The sequence below is a fragment of the Equus caballus genome, chromosome 8 (genome assembly GCF_041296265.1).
Source record: "Equus caballus isolate H_3958 breed thoroughbred chromosome 8, TB-T2T, whole genome shotgun sequence".
Classification (NCBI taxonomy): domain Eukaryota; kingdom Metazoa; phylum Chordata; class Mammalia; order Perissodactyla; family Equidae; genus Equus; species Equus caballus.
The window spans coordinates 25,230,875-25,252,311 of record NC_091691.1 but is presented as its reverse complement, the minus strand read 5'-3'; the positions used below and the strand labels follow the sequence as shown (position 1 = coordinate 25,252,311).

General features: G+C 48.8%; 1 protein-coding gene across 10 annotated transcripts in view; it reads right to left on the bottom strand.

The window, feature by feature from the left end:
- HIP1R (huntingtin interacting protein 1 related) overlaps window positions 1-21,437 on the bottom strand; it is a 69,845-nt gene that overhangs the window by 16,993 nt on the left and 31,415 nt on the right. For 2 of the 10 annotated variants that reach the window (XR_002809763.2, XR_002809762.2), the window contains exon 1: window positions 11,802-12,014. The exons of 6 other annotated variants lie outside the window; for them this stretch is intronic. Coding sequence is in view for 2 of the 4 variants with exons in the window: in XM_023647254.2 (XP_023503022.1) it covers window positions 11,802-11,894 (93 nt within the window). In the remaining 2 variants the exon portion in view is untranslated. Of the gene's footprint in view, window positions 1-11,801; window positions 12,018-15,999; window positions 16,753-17,452; window positions 17,547-21,437 lie in introns of those variants that run through there. 2 more of the 10 variants (XM_005612621.4, XM_023647254.2) reach the window with 2 other exon arrangements.

Below are 21,437 nucleotides of genomic sequence, written 5' to 3'. Positions count from 1 at the left end.
AGAGGAACTGTGCCCTGACACGGGCCACTCCCTGTCCCACATGAAAATCACACCCCACCCAGCAGAACTCTGTCCACAATAGTGGTGGTGATGATGATCAACAACCGCCATTTACTGGGTGCTTACCCTGCGCCAGGCACAGGCAACATGCCTCCCACCAAGAAGCCTGGGAAGTGGTCATGAGCCCAAAATTCTGATGAGAATACTGATGCACAGAGGGGTTAGGCATCTCGTCTGTACAGCTACTAAGGGCAAAGCCAGGGCTGGCTGACTCCACACTTGGCGTCCTTAGTAAGTCTGCTCTACAGCTCCCCAGGCACCTCCTTCCCGTGCCGGCGCAGAGCTGGGAAGAGACAGGCATGCATGGCAGTGCACAGGGCAATGGGGTGGGGCCGTGCCTCCCCCAGTAGCAAGCAGTTGCCAGCTTGTAAGCCAGGAGTGTCCTGTTTCTGGGGGTGTGTAACCCCATCCCCAGCTGCCTTGTCACCTGAGCTGCCTCTTCTGACGACTGCCACCTGGTTCCAGAATCCAAGGAAGAGCAAAGCAGAGCAGAAGCTACACATGCAGAGCAGGCCAGGAGGCAGCTGTGGACGCAGAGATGCAACCACAGTCACAGCAAGTGCTTTCTCCTCCCCACGTCCAGAGCACACCCCAGGAAGGGGCTGCGTATTAACTCCTCTCCCTCCTGGAGGCCTCCCCCTTTCTCCTCCCAGGGCCTGCAGCTGGAGAGCAGAAGCAGACACACCCTAGAGGAATGGGCTGGCTGGGGCCCAGGGGGAGGGCTGCCTTTCCTGGAGCAGGGAGGAGGGCAGCCACGGCACTGCTTAGCTGGGGGCAAGGTTAGGTACTTCCACTTCCCAGTCTTCCCCACGGGTCACTAGGCACAGGCTTTTACTTCATCATTGGTACAAACGTACACCAGGCCCCTCTCATGGCGGGACACTGGACCCCAGAAAGAGTGCCAGGCTCCCCCGACCTTTGGGTCTCTGCTCACCTGTCACCTTCCTGCTGCCACCCTATTTAAATCCCGCCTGATTTATGCTTCTCTGTGTACTCAGCACCCCTGAGAACAATGTTTTCCTTATTTGACTATTATCCATCTCTCCCCACCGCACCAGATGTCAGCGCCACAAGCGAAGCGGTTCTGCCTCTCTGGTCGCTGCTGTACCCTCATCCCTAAACAGAGCCCGGCACAGGGAAGATTTTCAGAAGCAGGGAGGGAGGCTCCGGGGACCCAGCGGGATGTGGTGACTTGGGTACAGGGCACAGTCTGTCAGGGTGTCAGGCCTCCACCCCCCGGCCCCCAGTGCCGCCCACTCCCCACGCTGGCTACAGGAACAGGGTCCTCCCCAGCGGGAACACGGCCCCGTTGTGTGCAGGGCGGCAGATGTGTGGGTCGGGAAGCCTCACAAGGAGGCACAGTGCTCACACAGAGGGAGTCTGTGGACACTTCACAGGGCCTCACTTTTCCTGCCAGGCGCAGCAGCCAAGCCTCGTCCCAGGAGGGGACGTCAGGCCTGGGGGCGCCCGTCCACCTCCCCCCGCCTGTCCTGAGTAGGCTGCAGAGGTGGGGAGAACATTAGGGTTCTTCCCCTCAGCACTGGAATCTATGCCAGGAGATTTTGACATAGCCCAGTCTCAAGGCAGATCTGCCAGTGACACTTGGTTCTGTCTACACAGCATGGCATCCTCATGCCACCCCAAGGGGTGACTGTGGGAAAACTGCAGGGTAAGGGGGAGCCAGAGGGAAATCCAGGACCATCGTGTGGGTTCTCTCTAGTCTGCGGGCCTGAAAAAAGGCTTTCTTCTGCCCTGGTACAGCCACCCGGGCCAGAACCACCCCCAGCGAATTTAATCCCTCACAGCTGGTGGGATCAATTGCCATGGAGAGAAACCTTCCAGGGAGACACAAGCTTTGAGTGGAATGGATTGATTAGGGGCCTCAGTGTCAGGGTAGAAAACCCGGAGCTGGAGAGAAGGGTCCTGCGGGCGAGGAAGGGGAGCCGTTCCCATTCCACCTCTGAGTGCTCAGGGGTGGGGGCAGCGAGCGGCTCTCCCCACGTCTGAACAGAGGAAGCAGGGCAAGAGCAAAGCGGTGGGTTCCACAGCTGTTGTGAGATCCCCAGAAATGCCCAGGGGGACTTTGGGGGAGTGAGCAGGAGGGTCTGCAAAGACAGCAGAGGGCAGGCAAAGACGCTCCTTAGACCCGTGAGGGTGGGGATCAAACAGTTTCATGGGCATTCAGACCACCGCTGCTCCTTCTGTGCTGGAAAAATCCAACAAGTCCACACCCCAGGCTCTGGGGAGCCACCTCCCCTGGAACTCTCCAAGAGTCTGCGCCTTGTTCCACCCAGTGCTGGAAGAGTGAGGGGCCTCACCTTCTGAAGGGCAGAGGTGAGGACAACACTAGGGGTGGCCACAGGCCAAGGGATGGGAAGGTTCCAGCATGCTCTAGAGACAACGTTGAAATCCACAGCACTGGGAAGTTTGTAAAAGGTGCACTTCATGCCACCAGACCAGCAAACTGATCTCGATAACCTAATAATAAAATGATTTTTATCGAGTTCAGCCATGTGCCAGGCACCGTGCTGAGCAATTCACTGGTATTATCTCATTTAATCTCCTAAGTAACCCTGGAAGCAGGCGGATGAAGAAAGCGAGACTTAAGGAGCTTAATCGCCTGCCCAAGGTCATAATAATGACATTTTGACGAGTGCTTAAGCCCTGCCAGGTGCTATTCTAAGCACTTTACTGTAGTGACTCGACCCTCACACAATCCTCCCCCATCAACCCGCACCAGGAATCTGCAGCACAGCAGGTCAAGCAACTGCCCAGGGTGGCTGGCAGGACTGGAAGCCAGGCTGCTCGGCTCTGGGGACTGTCCTCTCTGCCACCTCGTGGTCTTCGGGGAAGAGAGGCTGGGCTGAGGGAGCAGTGCATCAACACAGACATCCTTCTTTGTCCCACCACAGGAACCCAGCTCCCCAGGGGCCCACTTCCGCTCAGGCAGGACCTGGCCCGACTCCAAGCCAGGATGCAGATTCTGGATTGGGGAATATGTTCAGAGCAGGGTAATAACATCACTGGGGAGGCACTGAGCAGCTCCTGGGGCTCCTCCACTGACCCCTCATTCCTGTGGAGAGAGCATCTGACTCTGGGCCCCAGCCTTCATCTCGGCTCACTGTGGCTCTGTCCCGGGCAGCTTCTGACCTGAGGCCAGGGCGGGGACATCTGGGAAGGCCTCTAACAGGGGCCCCATCGGGTCCAAGAGAGCCTGGGCCCTCAAGACACACCTGCCTGCTTCCAGGAACAATCTTGTCCTAGTCTGTCTAATAAGAACCCAATCCAGGAGAGGCCCTGGGAGTCAAGCCTGAGGAGACAATCCCAGGACCAGGTCAGATAGAGCCGCCATTCGTCCCTGGATGGCCCCTCGTAGGGACACACACCAGGAAGCATCTCAGCGGAGATCTAGAGAGAAGAGAGCTGGGGGAGGCAGCCAGCCAAGCCAGGGCTAGAGCCACCACAGGTGATACCCCCAAGAGGCTCGAGACAGAAGCAGAGCCTTGGGGCATGGACACTGAGGAAGCCAGATGACCGAGCCGGGAAGCCCCATTGGCTGTGGGGCTTCAAGCTGGGCAAAGGGGTTCCCAGGAAGTTTAGGAAGACCCACAAAGTCAGGGAAGCAGAAGGGAGGGGACAATCACTGAGGACTGAGCAAGAGTGTAAGCCTCTCACGGGGCCACAGCTCCTCAGCCCAATGCGTGCCAATGTCAGAACACCGTCGCCGGCACCCAGAGCCCTGGGTGAGGGGTCAGAGCTGAGGGACCGCAGGGGCCGCAGCCCTGGCTGTTCTGTGAGATCTGACATCCTGAAGTCCCTGGGGAGACCTGCACAGCAGAGGAACACGGACTCGGGGAGACCCATTCTCCAGAAGCCCTTGCGTCTGGCAGCCCACGGGTCTGGGGACAAAACAGGTTTCCTTGCCTACTTCCACAGCTGCCGGCCGCAGCACCCCAGCCCTCAGACCCTGGTCCCCTGGGCCCCGACTCACTGGGGAGCCTCTGCTTTAGAAACTTCCCCTTTCCAGACCAGAGCTTTCCCATCTGAGAAGCAGGAATAAAAAATTCTCAGGTCTTCTAAAATGCAAACACACACAAAGCTTGTATGAAACATCTCACTAGGTTCTAGCCACATGTACTTCCTTCTGTTCCTCAAAGAGAAGCCAGGTCCCACGTCCCTCACCCAGCTCTGAGCTCAAACGCATCCTCCTGGGGGCGTCTTCCCCAAACACCCTATCTACAGCAGGCCCTCCCTCCACACGGGCAGCATCTTCCCGTTTAATTTCACCCGGGACATTTATTATTGGAAACCATCTTGTTTACCATTTATTCTGTTTCTACCTCCAGCCCCCGAACAGATGTACACAGCCTGAGGAATCCGTCGGTCTCACTCCCTGCTGTATCTCCAGGCCCCAGACCCGTGCCTGGCGTCAATAAATCTTTATTGGATGAATGAAAGTGAACACTTGAATGAACAAAAGCTCTTTCAAATCTAAGTACTGGTTAAATTCAAGGCAGTGAGTGTCTCTTTCTCCAGCTAATAATTTAACCACTAGAGTTAAACAGTAAAGGCAACTATAAAACAATTTCTGTTTTTAAAATCAACCCTGAGATGAATCAGACTTAAGGCTCCTTGTAACGTTATCATGACGTGAACGGCAGCGGTCAGCAGGGACAAAAGCGTCCTTCAAAGAGCCGGCACAGGGGCTGGCAGAGGTGGGTCATTCTGCTTTAGCGTTTCCAGAGAGCTGTTTGAAGGACAGAGCGATCTCATTCAGACACGTCTGCCACCTCAAAGCCACTGGTGAAGCAAACACAGGATTTCTGTAGCTGAGGCGGCGGCTAGGATGTGGTCGCATGCAAAGCGGTGAGGAGCTCTGGGGCCGAGGTCTGCAGCCCGGTGATTTCAGCAGACGAGAAGTCAGCAGAGCAAGGCTGGTCCTACCGACTCAACCTCCTCTCTCTTCATTCACGTCCCCCAGTCCCGCCCTGGCCAGGCCTCTCAATCATTCCAACTTATGAAACTGGAGGTGGCGCTGGGGCCACCTACCCCTCCAGAGGACAGGTGTAAGCCCAGGGAAGGGTCCTCCCTCTCACCAGGACCCAGTCCAGAGGGGGCAGCCCAGCCCACTGCCACCTCTCCCCTGCGCTCTGCAGGTGACACATGAGGAAGAGGAGGACAACGCCCTAAGTCGTGCCTCCAGAATCAACAGGGAGCCAGCCCAGGAGGTTTCCTTCCCTGGGCCCTGGTGACATCACTCCACAGACCTGTTTGTCCCACAAGCCAGGAGCTGAGACATTTCCTGGCAGGCGAACCTACTGCAGTTTGAGGACTGTGTTTATTTCAGCAAGAGAAAAAACAATCCCGCCTCAATTAAACTTTTCTCCATGGCTCATCCTTCACTGCAGTGGGTGCTGTGGGCCTTTCAGGCCTCGCTAAGCAATGGTACTAAAGAAGGGACACTCAAAGAAGGGAGACTCGCCCGTCCCCGCTGGCATCATCCATTCATTCGGCGCACGCACACTGAGTGTGTTCCCTGAGCCAGGCACTCCTGGGTGCTAGGACACAAGAGGAGCCAACACTGTCCCAGCCTGAGGATCTTGGAGTTCAGGGGCCTAGTACTTAGGGGGCTCAGAGGGCAGGCAGTGCAAACCCTCCTCCCATGACCCGGGACCTAAACACATGCCCAACCTTGCATCCGTCCACTTCTGCCGGTTCAGCCACAGTATATCGTGGAGGTGGGGAGACAGTGCGAATAACACATGAGAACTGGGGACGCGTAGCAAGGCTTGGGCAGGAGGAAAGCAGCTGATGGCTTCACAAAGAAGGTGACATTTGAGTCCACCCTGAAATCAGGTGAAGAGGAAGGGCATCGCCGACAACACAGCTGGTTGGCCAAAGTGGCTCCGTTCTTCGGGCCGGGCGTCTCAGGTTAGCTGGCTGGGTTTCCCTGTCCCTCAGCCAAGCAGGCCTGGATTTGACTCCAGAGAGTTTCCACATCGAGATGCTGGAATCAAGTGCCCAGTCGGGTTTCAGTCACAAACGGCCCCAGCCTGTCCAGCCTGGGATGCTGGCCTGGGGGCAATGTCAGAAGAGCGGGCATTTCTGCCAAAGGAGTCAGATGCTGGCCAGCCTCCCTGGGGCTTCCCCCTGGAGTATCTTCCCAGAGGACAACGTCACCTGGAAGCAGAGGCCTGCTGTCCTGGAGAAGGGGCCGGCCAGTCTGGAACGTGAGCACCTGCAGGCTCACTCCTCCAGGAACGGGCTGTTCCCCACCTTCCTGTGTCCGCCCAACCCTGGCTGTAGATCTGCTTCTCTTCCAAACTGCCCTCACTCCTCTCTTCATTCATAGTTGGCTAAACTAGGGGCCCAGAACCCAAGAGGGACAGGATTGCTATTTTTTCTGTCCCACCTGCTTCTCTGTACGCAATGTAACAGCATTTACTCTGCACCAGGCACTATGAAGTCCTGTAAATACTCACAATCACCCCATGACATGGGTACTACTATTACCATCTCCATTTGGCAGGTGAGGAGACCAAGGCAGAGTCTTGCTCTCAACTACTCTGCCACAGCACACCTGTCCATCTCCCACCTCTCCCACCTCCTTCGCTGAAATGAAAACTCTGGGAGGGAACAAGAATGATCTTTATCTTCCTGTAGCACACCCCAAAGCACCAGGAACAAGCCAAAAGACACACAGTAAATGGTCCTCATGAACTGTCATGGGGGCAAACACACACCAAAGGCGGGAAGGGGGAGGGGAGGACTAGCAGCCCCATCCCTACCCTGGACCAAGAGGTCACCAGATACCCAGGGAGCCGAGGGGATTCCGGCAGCCTGGGAGTCAGGAAGTCAGCTGCCTGTCTGAGCATCGCCAAGCAGGCTGATGTGGCAGAACCAGGTGGAGGGCATGTTGGCATGAAACAGCAGCATACGTGGCAGGAAGGGCACAGCTCACTACCCACAACCCACTCCAGCTGGCTCAGGCCTGGGCGGGGGAGGTAAGAGCTCCTGGACTGGCTCCTGTTCGGCTTTGGGGGCAATGCCCTAGGCTGGTTGGGAGCCTGGTTCTCTCTCCTTCTCAGGAAGGAGCCTTGGCTCACCTCTGTTCTTCAGCTATTCAACCAGTCTGTACCTGGTATGTGGGGACCTGAGGAAGAGAAGACAGACCCACCCCTGCCCCCAGGGTCCTGACAGTGGCCCCCATGACAGTGGTGGGACAGAGGTGGGGGGTGTTCTGGCTGTCTACCACATGATTTAGATTTCTCCCCAAACTCGGAGGCCAGAGGAAGTTTTTTCAGGTGAACATTTAAAGGAGGCCCAGAAAGTGGTTAGTGACTTAGAGTGTTTGTAAGGAATAATGAAGACATAAAGCTGGGGGTGTGTAAGTCCACCTGCTCATCAGAGGAGACTCCAGGGAGGAGGGGATGGGTACAAGGCGGAAGGAAGTCAGGGCAGAGGGACCAACGTGTGCAAAAAATGGGAGTCCTGAAGAACACCGCAAACCAGAAACTTGAGTTAAGTTCCCAAACACCTCTTTGTGTCCTGTGGTCTGCCTTTAACAAGAGGGTTCCAAAGAATTCCTGGTCGGGGAAGTTTAAAAAAAAAATAGACCAATGCCTAGGGCCCCAATTCAGAACAAACCACTCTGAATCTCCAGAACCTAGGCACTGACATTTTTAAAAACCTCCCCACGTGATTCTAACACCATGCCGTCCAATATGGTAGCCTCTGGCCACAGTGGCTACTGAGCAACTGAAATGTGAGAGCCCAGAGTGAGATGTGCTGAGTGTCCAACACACAATGGATTTTGACGACTTAGGAGGAAAAGAATGTAAAATATCCCACTCATAATTTTTATAGTGATTCCATGTTGAACTGGTTATATTCTGGATACACGGGGCTAAAGAAAATACACAACTAAAATGAATTTCGCCTGTCTCTGCTGTCTTCATGTAGCTCAATAATCTAAAAATTATACACATGGCTCATATTCTGTTTCTATTGGACAGTGCTGTTATAACACGAGCCGGGGCTGTGAAGTCCGTGTCAATAAATGTTAATCTTTACCAGTCTGCAGTTCCAGAGAGGCTGCTGAGGCGCAGGAGGGGCACGTGTCACTGACCCGGAACATTGAACCCGTGAACTGTTGTCTGCCGGCTGGCCCCCCTCCACAGTTCCACCCCCAGTGGAAACCCCCAGCTCCTGGGTAGTCTCACCGCTATGCCTGTATCTAACGCCCACCCTGGGGCTTGGCTCACTGAGCAGCATGGCCCCTCTCTCTCGTCCTGACCTGAGAGGAAGGAAGCTTTGGGGCTCTATTTCCATATCCTGCAGGGGAAACTGAGGCCCAGAGAAGCAAAGGGGCTCTTAGATAAGGAAGAAGCAAGGCTGAGTTGAGCATTTCTAAGACCCCTATCTGCTGAGTCCTCACCACGATAGGCCTCAAAGACGGGTCTCCTCTCTGGTGGACGGTCTGAAATAGTTCTCAAATTTTAAAGCATTTTTTGGGGTGGGGAAGGAGGGAGAAAGACAGCTGCCTGACTATGCGCACAGCACTCTACTACGTGTTTGCATTCTGTATGCGTTAGTTGCCTATCACTGCTATAACAAATCACCACAAACTCAGTGGATTAAAAGCACAAATTTATCATCTTACAGTTCTGGAAGTCGGAAGTCCAAGATGAGTCTTATGGAGCTAAAATCAAGGTGCCGGCAGGGCTGTTTCTTTCTACAGGCTCTATGGAAGAATTTATTGCCTGCCTTTTTTGGATTCTAGAAGATGCCCATGTTCCTCAGCTGGCAGCTCCTTCCTCCCTCTTCGAAGCCAGCAATGGCCGGTGGAGTCCTCCTCATACCTCATATGGCATCACTCTGACTCCTTCCACCTCTCTCTTCCTCATTAAAGGCCCTGGGATTCCATTGGGCCCATCTGGATAACCCAGGCTACGCCCCCTATTTTAAGGTCAGCTGATTAACATTTTCTTACCAAGGACTAGAACATATTCACAGGTTCCAGGCATCAGGACACATAAATCTTTGAGAGGCTGTTATTCAGCCTTCCTCACCGTATCTACACCTTAAGACAGCCGTAGGAGGTAGACTGAATTATCTCTATTTTTACAGATGAGGAAACAAATTCAGGACTTAAGCAACTTGCCCAGGGACACAGGCGAGCACTCAGATCTACCTGCCTACAAGCACTTTCCATGACATCACACCATCTTTTAATGGTACAGGCAATTTTCAGGTTCAGAATGCAGGCATACTGTACTCTATAGCATTCTGTATTCAGAATACTGCAACACCAACAAAAAGCCAATCCTATCACCTCCATTTTGAAAAGGGTTTTATCACCAAAGGACTAAAGTCATGGGGAAGAACTGAGCAGCTTTCTAGACATTCCCCCTGGGATTACACACACACACACACACACACACACACACACACACACACACTCTCTCTCTCACCATACAACAATCACAAGGACCAGCTATCCTCCCTGAACACTCCTGACTGGGTGGGGAAGGGACCTTTGCAAAACAGGGCGTGGCCTGTCAAGTAAGCTAATATGGAAGCATTTTCCTCCTCCTGGCTCAGGAGCCCAAGAGGAAAGGCGAGGCTGGCAGAACGGTGACTTAAATTCTAAGCAAGCCAAAGTGCTCCTCTGGGACACGGGGCACTGTGGTCAACGTGGAGACAGAGGCAGCGTATTCCACAGGGAAGGTGGGCCCATGGACGGGGCATGCTATTTTCTGTCCACAGGGAGACATGCAAGCAGCAACCTCAGCTCTCCAGGTCCTTTCCACCAACGGGGCCTGGCTGGCGGCTCACTAGATATTTCTGGGAGCGATCTAATTAAATATTAACCATGCACAAAACCTTATTCCTACATCCCTCAATAAGTCACTCTGACGACAAGCAAACTCCGACACTGAACCCAAACTCTACCTTTCCAGAGAAAAGGGCCCTGGAATGGGTAAATCCTATGAGATTCACCCATTAGAAAGTTATTCATTATAAGTGACCCTCTCAGACGCTGAGAAAAACCCAATGGCAAAACCAAAACAAAATACCTTCTAGTTTACCAAGCCACCCACTAAAATGTGTAGACCTATAATCAGAGTTCTCTTTGACATTAAAGAAGGTTGCCCTTGATTTATAACTTAAGATCAATGAAGTTGGCCCTTTAAATTCCACCTCCTCTACGAAACAATCAGACCTCTTTATCCTCAAAAGCACGGAGAAAATCTAAAACTCAGTGAATAAATAAAGCTTGTGACAACACCCAGATTCTCTCTGCCAATTAAATTTTTCTCCCCATTCCTTCCGCAAGTTCCTGGCACAATTAATTATGCATTAGTAACTTTAAATTAAATGCCACATTTGTTTTCACGATGGGCTGTCCGGGCTGAAAATACACCGTAGGCCAGATGATGATGATGATCACAAGGATAAATTAATACTTTGCGGCCAGGTTGGTTCCAGCGCTTGGCTTTCACATAGCCTTGATGTCTCAAGGTTTTACTATCATTTTCATTGTTAATTACAAGCACAAAGGTGAGAAGGTCTCCCTGAGTTTTTCTTATTTCAAAACGAAAGCTGTTGCAGGCTGCATGTGCTAACTTGATTTGAAAGCAACTGCAGACGTCACGGCTCTCTGCAGGGAGAGGTGGGAAGGAACTTGCTAAAGGCAGCCACAAATGTCATCATCCTGCTTCAGACAGAGGTGGGTGGGGTCCTTTTGGCTTGTTTGATTTCTAAAGTAAAAGTTTTCTGCTATTTCAGTCTTGGTTGACTTATTCTGGCAAATGAGCAAGTCTGCTCTCCCCTCCCCGGGGCATAAGAACACCCCAGTGTTGGTAAAATAAAAAGGAACAGAAAAGCAGAAACACAGCGACACCTGCATGGTGGGGTCTCAGCAGGAGCACATGTAGAAATACACACCATTGTTTAATTTTTAAAACAGCCTTCTCAGGATAGGCCATGCTCTGGAGGAGATGCCGGCGCGTGGGAAGTGCGGGAAGGGAGCCCGAGGAAGTTTCTATCTGTCAGGCGCTGGAATTTAATAAGGGGGTGTGAACCTATTTATATATGTGGGCCAGCGCACCGGCAAACAAGTCTGGCTGCATACGTGCAACTTTTCGCCAAGTAGATAATGAGATATTGTGCGGCCCTGGAAAACAGCTCAGGAGAAAAGGAAACAGGGAGTTTCCTTCAAGGAAATGCACTGCCTCCCTGAGGTGGGGGCATTTTTATAAGGCGTGGAAGCAGGTGGCAGGAGCCCGTCTGCAGGAGCCGGGGAGGGCAGCACCGCCAGGGCAGAGAATCCGTCGGCCCGCGCCGGCAGGACGCACCCCGACCCCGCCGGGCGCCTCCGCGTCTCGGCCCCGCTCCACCTGGGTCCCCCGCCACCTCGCTCCCCGGCCACCTGGGTCCCGCCGCCTCGCTCCCCGGGCCGCATCTCGGTCGCCCACCACCTCGCTCCCCGGGCCGCATCTCGGTCGCCGCCACCTCGCTCCCCCGCCACCTCGGCCGGGCTCCGGCGCGCGCTTCCGGTCCACCTGCGCGCGGGGCGACCGGGCGGCGGAGGCCGGGGAGCGAGGCGGCGCGGGCGGCCCCAGCCCTGGGCGCTCGGAGGCGGGCAGGCCGGGCCCTGAGGGACGCGCGCGAGGGGCCGGGGAGAGGGCGCCGCCCGCCCTCCCTCCCTCCCGCCCGCCCGCGGCCCCGCCGCTCGCCTGGGTCTTGTCGAACTGCTCGCGCTCGGCCTCCAGGCTGTGGCCCGGCCTGCGGCTCAGCACCCGCGCCGGCACGTTCTTGATGCTGTTCATCCTGCCGGCCCGCCGCCCGCGCTCCCGGCCCGGCTCCGCGCGACTGAGCGCGTCACCGCCGGCGCCCGAGCCTAGGCACCGCGAGGCCCGCACGGCGCCCGCCGGGGGAGGAGCCAGGCCCCGCCCCTCGCCCCGCCCCCGCCCCGCCTCCCGCCAGGCGAGCCGCAAGCCAGCGCCCCCTCCACACCTCCACCCTCCCCTCTCAAGGCCGAGCGAAAACACCCGTGCTTCCTCCTTCCTCAGAACTCCGGGCGCGGGCCAATTCCCTTCCTCCCGACACACCCTCCACCCCGGACACTAAGTCCTGTCTACACCAGGCCAGGATCTGGTTAATTGGAGAAAACTTGGCCTAAGTGAATCTGACCAATGGAAGCACAACTAGCCTTTTTCACTTTTCCTTTTTAGTCTTATATTGACTTATGTGTCAAAAATGCATACAATTAAGCTGTCCTCTCTTTGTGCATCTCTAACGTAACTGCAGTTGTTATCAGTGCGGGGCTGTGGGATGAAATTTCAGAGACTGCAGGCTCCAGCATGCAGACGCCTTGCCAGAGTAAGGGGACCGGGAGGCAGGGCTGGGACAGCCTGCAGACAGATCTGAACAAAACACAGTGCTGGGCCATCGAAGTGCATCGGAAAGATGCCGCAGGAGGTGGTGTGAGACTTTTAAAACCATTATTATTGGTTTGCTTTTTAAATTATTGGGCACAAACAAGACTGAAGTAAAAAAATCACAGTTCTCCCAAGTGTGTGCTCTCAAATGGTTATTTTGTTTCTGCTATCCTCAGCTTTCCTCTCAGAATATAGGTGTGAAATCGCCCAATACAGGAACCAAGAGGGAAGGTGATGCCTACATAACCCTGAACATTGTCTCCGGACCCTTTCTGTAACCTCACGGATTCCTGGCTGCCTGGGTCCAGAGCTGATGCTGGGTACTGGAAAGATGTATTTGACAGAGCTCTCCTCTCACTCTAGAGAAATTAACCATGCTTTCTGTAATTCCAATCACTGAAAAGCTTCTTTACCAGAATAACAATAGCTAATATTTATTGAATGCTTATTGTTTGCTAGACACTGGGCTAAACCCTTTACATGTATTATTTCATATTTAATCCTCAGCACCCTGGTCAATAGCTGTGGTCAAAGTCCACAGTAAAGGAGTTTGCTGGCTCCGTACAAGCTGTTTCTCAGACTCCTCTTTCGACTTGAACAAAAGCAGTTTTCCTGTCATCTTCACACTTAACACAGTATCTTCTTTTAATCGAGGCAACAACCCCTCTGGATCTGTGATGTCTGCCACAGTGACTTAACATTAGCAACCAACTACCACTCTTCTTAAGAATAGAGTTATTTCTGTGCCAGACACTGTGCTCAACATGTGTTGGGATCCCAGAGCACTTGGCTAAAACATCTCTAGTGACTTGTAACTTATCTGCTTGTAAGCAAGGTTTTCAGCTACCAGAGGTCAAGGACCACTCTGTCTTACTCAGTTTCATACACTCAGTGCCTAGCAGGGTGCCTGGTGCATCAGCAATGTTCAATAAACGCCCGTGAAATGAAGGGCTGAAAGTGAGTAAACAACTCCCCATAATTTGGTACACTTCACCATATGGCTCAGTTTTATGAAAGAGCATTCCTGGGGACACAAGGATACAAGCTTCCCCACTCTTAGTTTGTCTAGGTTCATCTCTCAGAACATCTCAGACAGGACACCTGGTTCTAGTACTGGCTCCATCCCTGGTTGGCTGAGATTCTCATGTCATTAGAATCAAGGTGCCAGTTTGGTGTATCTCCAGGGTTCTTTAATGCTTCCCCCAGACTATTACAAAGGCAAAGTGTTTGGGATACAAATTAGACTTTGTTTCAAGGAAAACCCAAGAAGACAAACAGTAGCATTTACATCATTGGGCTTACTAAAATGATGGTGCTGCAATCCCCAGTGCCTCATTAACACATGTGTATGATCTAGCCCCAGCTTCTCTGTCCAGCTTCATCTTGCGTCATCCTAGTCCATTAGGTTTGAAAATATGTCATACTCCTTCCCACCTCAGGGCCTTTGCACATGCTGTTACCATTGTCTGGAATGCTCTTCCTCCTCCTGTTTGCCAGTTAGCATCTACTCCTTTTTTAGCTTAGTTCAGACGTCACTTCCTCAGGGAAGCCTTCCCAGAACCCTCCACCTAGGCCCCTAGCTCAAAGCATTATTTCATAGCACTTACCAGTTTTCTATGACCTCTTTGTGATTATTTGATTAAGGTCTATCTCTTCCACTAGACTGTAAACAAGGATTGAGTCTGCTTTGCTCACTTTGTGCCTCCAGTGGCCAGCAAAGCAGTACTTACTGTGTACTCAAATTATTTTGTTCTTTTCTGTTTAGATCTCCTGAGCTCGCATTTGGCTGAGAACCCAGAAATCATCCTTTATGGGACTGATTCATACGCCCTCTTCGTTTGACAAACTCCTCTCAAAAACCATCCTGGTTTTAACCTCCCTTGTCAGCTGTGGTCCTGATTAATGTGTCTGGTTTCTTAATCTGATCTTAGTCACTGTTTTCTATCACGTAGGAAGTGGTTAAGATTATTCTGTTTAAGACTGAGAATGATGAACTTTCCTGAAATGGACCCTAACAAAATCGTCGCCAAATGGCTCAAGAGAAGCAAAGGTACATTACTTCGAAACAATCACATTAAGGACACTACAGAACTCCAGGGAAGGAAAATCTCAGGTCAAGGCCACCGAGAAAAACTCCAGGATCAATTAGTCAGAGCAGACACAGGTTTCGATCCTCAGCCACGTTCCTGAAATGAACCAGCCCTACCCCAGGGCCTCTCAGTTCCATGCATTCTACTGGCACTTTTTAGGTAAAACTGCTGTTAGTATTTATTATCTTGATTCAGAATTTCTTTCTTTTGGGCTATTTCTATTTCTGTTTAAAAGATCTATTCACAAATTCTAAAAATACCCTTATATCAGTCTCTTCTGATGGCTGAGAATTTCTGGCAGGCAAATTACAGTATAATTTAGTTGCCTCCTCTTAAGATGAAAGAATGCTGATGACAAAATATACACGCTAAAATCTAGTTTTATCTTGCAACTATTTCAAACACACTGAGGCTGCCTCTCTGTAACAGAAATTGCTCACACATTTAAATAACTTAGGTTGAGATAGACAAATTGATAATATGAAGATTTCCCATTTTTTAATTCCACATGTTATAATTCACAATAATGTGTTGGGGTAAGAACAGGTACTGTAGATACTATAACCCTATGAGTTAAAATATACTAAGCCACAAAATAATGTCTGACTTTTTTCAAATCCTTTAGTTTCCCAAATTTTCCTACTTAGACCTGATCAGTGTTCTCCTTTCACCAGGCAAATTGACATGTTGCCATGAACCTATCAGAAGGATAAGGAGAGGGGCTGGCCTGGTGGCGCAGTGGTTAAGTGCACAAGTTCTGCTTCAGCAGCCCCAGGGTTCGCTGCTTCGGATCCCAGGTGCGAACATGGCACCGCTTATCAAGCCATGCTATGGCAGGCATCCCACACAGAAAGTAGAAGAAGGGCACAGATGTTAGCTCAGGGCCAGTCTTCCTCAGCAAAAAGAGGAGTATTGGCGGCAGATGTTAGCTCAGGGCTAATATTCCTCAAAAAAAAAAAAAGAGAAGGAGAAAATTTAATATTTTGTTTCTCAGACTGGAAGTCAGCCTGTCCAGGGACATTTTAGGTTTCCAATTTGGAGGGGATAGTTGAGAATCAGCTATACCTTCCTCAGACTTGCTCTGTACAAACCAGCATAGGCTGAGGGAGAAAGGAAGCATTTAGAAAGAACATAGCCAAACCTCACCCAATTTCTCTTTTCAGCACCCTAATTAAAAAGGCTAAATGGGGTGGCTCCTCCACTCTCATGAAAATCATCTCTGAAGCAGCACTGAAACCTTTTAACAAAGCGGCATTTATACAGCACAATAGAACTTTGATTATCTGCAATGCTTAAAAAAATACACTCCCATTCCTGAGGAAATTAACTCGCCAGGTTCGTTTTCAAGCAACTAACTTTCCTATTTAACCACTGTATAATAAACAGAAACCAAAGAAAATTACTTTTTATTATTAAAAATATTTTTTATTGACTGAAGCTGATCAATTCTCTTAGAAGGGACAGAGAGGCACATAGTATATTCTTCAAAAAATTAAATTACTTTACAAGTTAAAACATAAGTGCTTTAGTCTTTAATGATAAAAAAAAAATACATATAAGACTTGATCTGCCAGCAAGGTTTTGTTTGTTTGAGTAGACGGGACTACAGACCCCGACAACATTGGGCTCTGCTCAGCTTTGGGACAGAAGGACCGCGACTGTCAGTAACCGAGGAGCTAATTCCAGTTAAAAATATTTTATATTATATCATTTCATGTCTATTTACACAGCAAAGTCCAGAGCTAAAACCACAAGAGAAGAGAATACTTTTTCTCATATATTTGGAGCTGACTCTGATAAACCACTAGTTGTAATTTAAATGTATGCATAGCTTTAAAAAAATCAGATAGTTAAAATAGCATTTTATATGCAGGCTTCTCTATTTTGATTAAAGAGCTTTTCTAGTATTTAACCGTCGTATACAAACAATATACAATAAGGGCTAATTTCTTGCACATGAAAAATATTTCTTACATAAGAAAATGGGTAATTTGAAAAACAAAATATAGATGTTTAAAAATTCACTTTCAGTTTCTGCTCCCCTTTGGTATTAAATGTTGCTCACAAAGGATTACAATCCTCTTTTTGTTTTCAAAGGTGAAGTCCCAGGTATTGATGTCTGCTTCCTGCCTTCCACATAGATGAGAAATCGGCTTCTACAGGAAGGAAACGCAGTTAATAGAATCAAAATCGATGAGGGCTGCCCGGCGTGCTCTAGGCTCCGGGCTCTCAGACATTAACTACACATCCTGATCTTCATCAACACACGGCCGTGCCAGATATTCTAAATATGAAAACTTCCCAGCAAAGGGCGAGAACAGGAGAGAGGGATCAAGGGAGAGGGCTTCTTAAGCTCACTGCTCCCACGGTTTTCTGCTCTTGCGCTTACACTGAAAACAACTGACATGATTATACTTCGTAACTGGATTCTAAAGAGCCTTTGCATATGAAATGAAGGTTTGATAGAAGAAAACACAAATCAAGAAAGTGGTTACTGGGTCAATAAACCTTTTTATAAAACTTGAAACCCCCAGGAAAAGACTTCTTTCCAGACAGACATTCAGATGAAATGCTGAAATGTTCATTTAGATTCCGATTTTGAAAGCTGTACGTATTCATTTCCTTAGGTTAAAAATCTGGGTACTGAGAACAAGAACTTTTTGATCTGCATTTCTCTTACAAGTAACTGCCATTTTCCTCTGATTAAATTTAGAAGGTATGTATAAATAGGTCAAGCACAAGAGAAAGGATTACAGGGCGTCCAAATGCATGGCCTTGACTCCACATTATCAATGTTCCCAAGTTACTTATTAAATGCCAACTGAGACACAGGTGAGACAAGCAAAGGTGACTTACCCACGATCACAACAAAGACTGGAGTTGACTTTTGTTTTCTCTAATTACTGAGAAAGGTATTTTTTTGAGCTGACTCTTCTGAGACTTCTAAATTCTACAAAACAAATCCCAAATCAGTACCCAGGAAAGGAAAACTAGAAAATACTTAAGAAGACAATACACAAACATAGCAGAATTGCCTTTAAAAGACCTTTGGGAATTAATGGAATAGAAGGAAGTAATTTCATCAACTACCATCCATCCGTCCAACAAAGAGGTAGGGATTTCCTACTCCTGTGTGGGGCCCTCTGTCCCTCATGGCATCGTAGGAATGCTGTTTGCTTTACCATATGTGTCATTGCTAAACTCTGGCAATCAGCTAATGCCCAAATATAAGCGGCTCTTTGTCAGCCCAACATAGACGATGTGGTGAGCCCTTAATGAAGCAACAGTCATCAGAAGAATCAACAAGTCTAAGTGTTATAATTCATTAAAGTGCCTACTGAGGGCTTAGTTAGCATTGTTAAGTTTGGGGGAGATATTTAAAAAAGAAGAGAAGAAGGAGGAAAGAGGAGGAGGATGACACCTGGCCAGACACGGGTACTCGCAGGTGATGAACTTCAGCATGCAGGGTAAGCTGCCTTCTCAGCCTCTTTCTCCTCCCCGTGGGGCCTCTATCTGAGCCATCCGAGGATTATTCTCCGAGCTTCCAGACGTCTGTGCTTTTACTCACGCTGCTTCCTCTCTACTCAAATAGCCCTCCTATATTTTACAATCTGATGTATTTTATTTTATTCATTTAAAAACATTATTCTAGGGGCCAGCCCCATGGCCGAGTGGTTAAGTTCACATACTCTGCTTTGGTGGCCCAGGGTTTCGCCAGTTCAAATCCTGGGTGCAGACATGGCACCGCTCGTCAGACGATGTGGCATCCCATATGCCACAACTAGAAGGACCCACAACTAAAAATACACAACTATGTACTGGGGGGCTTTGGGAGAAAAAGGAAAAATAAAATCTTAAAAAAAAACCCCAAGAAACAAAACATTATTCTAAAAGGCCTCTACCAGTCTGCCACAAATAATACCAACAGTCTCACAACAGTCCTGAGGATGTCCAGTCCCATGTTCTAGTCAAAATTCCAAGTTCAGTTTCAGGCTGAGTCCCTCCCCATTCCCACACTTCAGGAAAGTAGAAAGCCTGCTGTGGGGGAAGGTGAGTGGTCAGCTGTGCTGTGTTTTACTCTTTCTTTCCTTTTTCCCCTATTTTTAAATTATTGGTTTTTTTTAATAGTTGATATACTGACATGATTTGAAAATAAAAACAATGTATATTCTTATTCCTGCCCCCTTTTGTACATATGTAGAATACCACATAAATCTTTCAGGATCTTGCTTCTTTTCACTTAATAATATATTCTGGAAACATTTACACATCCAAGATCTTCCCCATTCTGTTTCATGGCTGGGTAATATTCCAGTGTGTGGACATACCATAGCTATTCACTCAGTTCCTTTTTGCTGGACACTTGGATCATTTCCTAACTTTTGCTATGATAAAGCAATGGTGCAATGAAAAACTCATACATATGCCACTTTACACACATGCAGATATAACTGTACGAGAGATTCCTAAAGTGACACTGCTGCATTAAAGGGTCAGTTCTGCAATTTTCAGGAAATATTGCCAAGTTCCCTGCCAGAAGGACTGCATCACTTTGTGCCAGCACCATAGGGCCTGTTTCAGAGAAAGGCTTTGAAACGAGACTCTTGTCTTTATTAACAGATGGCAAAGCCCTGGTGAGGCAGACAGAACTCTCAGAACTCTACCCTGCTTCCTTACTGCAAAAATTAAGAACTTTTTACAAAATTATTTGCTTTTTCTGTAACTAGCTATACCCAGTTCAAAGAACTAGAAGAGAGGAGTTTGTAAAGTCCGTGGCCAAGGGGATTTCTGTTCATTAAATTCTGTTTTCCTAACATCTCTAGAATTAGTTAACAATCCACAAGAAAATATATTACGTCTGGAGCCGATACTTTTTCCAAATAAGTGATATCTGACGCTGGCTGTGAGATGTTAGGAGATTTAATGACTTTCCTCACCTGTAAAGTAAAAGACTGACAGATATCTTTTAGGGATCTTTCTAGCTCAAAAATTCTCTCAAATTAAGTTTTCACCAACCTCAAAAAGCTTTAGCATTTTTTCAGTCTATACCTGAAGTCACTGTTTTGTGCCTTTTTCCTGCGCTTTCCCTATCAGTTCCATTCACAGTATCCTCCATACCAGGTACTGTGTGTGCCACAACTGGGGAAACCAAGATGAAGGAGGGGGCTCCTCACGGCGCTCACAGAGGGGCAGGGAGATGGGTATGTCATTTACTGTGACGTGCACTCTGAGGGAGATCCGTACACCATCACACACACAGAGCCGTGCTATGAGGACGAAAGTGGGGAAGCTACTGACCATATCTTAGACAGGAATTTAACGTAAAACCCTAGAGAACAGGTTAAGAGAAAAGCTTGAGGCCAGGAGGCTGAGTAGGAGTCTGTCAGGTAGATTATACTGAAATATAGTAAGTTCTGCTATACACTTATTTTGAAAATGTGAATTTGTTCCAACACATCTGATATGTTAGGGAACAGATTGAGCATAATGTGAAGTTTGCATTTGTTTGCCTGAGATTTTGTCCAAGAGAAACACTAGGTGAACTATGTACCCAGCTGGACTGAGCCCCGCCATGTAGGAATACACACACACGCGCACACACATGCACGTGCACACACACACACACTCACATACACCCCTCAGACATGTCCTGGCTTCCCCACATCTGCGGCGAGAAGCTTCCATCCGAGAGCCCTCCTTCCACCACTTCCTAAGGAGTCACGTGCAGCAACCTCTCCGACACCACTCAATCCTGCAGGCAAACTTCGGTCTTTTTCAAGGTAGTGGCATATTTACTGCAGTATTTAAGTATTTCGTAACCACTTGACATGTATAAAGCTGTCCTACCATTCTGATTATATTCCTGTCCTTTTTAAAAAATGTGTCACTGACACAAGCGTTTGAGTGTCATGCTCCTAACCCCATTCTTCCCGTCAGCTGTGTGGTTTTTATTGTGCAATTGTGCACTGTGTGGTGAAATTTAGGAACTCACACGTTGTATTACAGCAGAAGAAACTGTGGTTATCACAGTATTAAGCAAGGTAGTGATATAATAATACATACTCCATTAGTGCATTAAATAAGAAGATCTAGCAGCAAGGCTAATATTCCATAATTCTGAGGTAGTTCTAAGGATAAATGATATTTCACGATACCTGTAATAACTGAAATGTGACGTGAAACTATCTGTGATCTCTACTAGTGACAAAGTCACAGGTATCAGGCATTACTGTGGCTTGTTTCCTGTATTCTTAATGAAGGAAGTGCTAAATCTCAATTAGAGTTAATCAAAATAAACTTAGGTATAATTTTTATTCCCATCAAAATTTATGGATCCCCTGAATTCTACTCAACAGACTCTGATTAAAAACCTCTACCTAACAAATCCAGAGAGGCAGAAAGTAGACTAGTGGTGGCCAGGAACTGTGGGGAGGAGGAATGGGGAATGCTGCTGAGGGGGACAAGATTTCTTTTGGGATGATGAAAATGTTCTAAAATCGGATTATGGTGATAGTCACACAACTTTGTAAATATACTAAAACCACTGAATTATGTACTTTACGTGGGAGAACTTTATGATATGTACATTGTATCTCAATAAAGATGTTTTTAAAAAGCCCTTACCAATATTTAAAAATATTCTCTGCCCCAATGTATATAAATTATTTCACTAATGCTTCCAAGAGAGTTTGTTGAGAAAGTATCTTCCCAGAAACCACCACAAAGTCCATCATGGTTTCCACTTTGAAAAGCTTATATGGCACATATGGTATGTATAGTTTTAAAAATCACTATTTTTGGAGCCCATTATTCTTTAAGGCAATCTTTGCAACTACCTGTT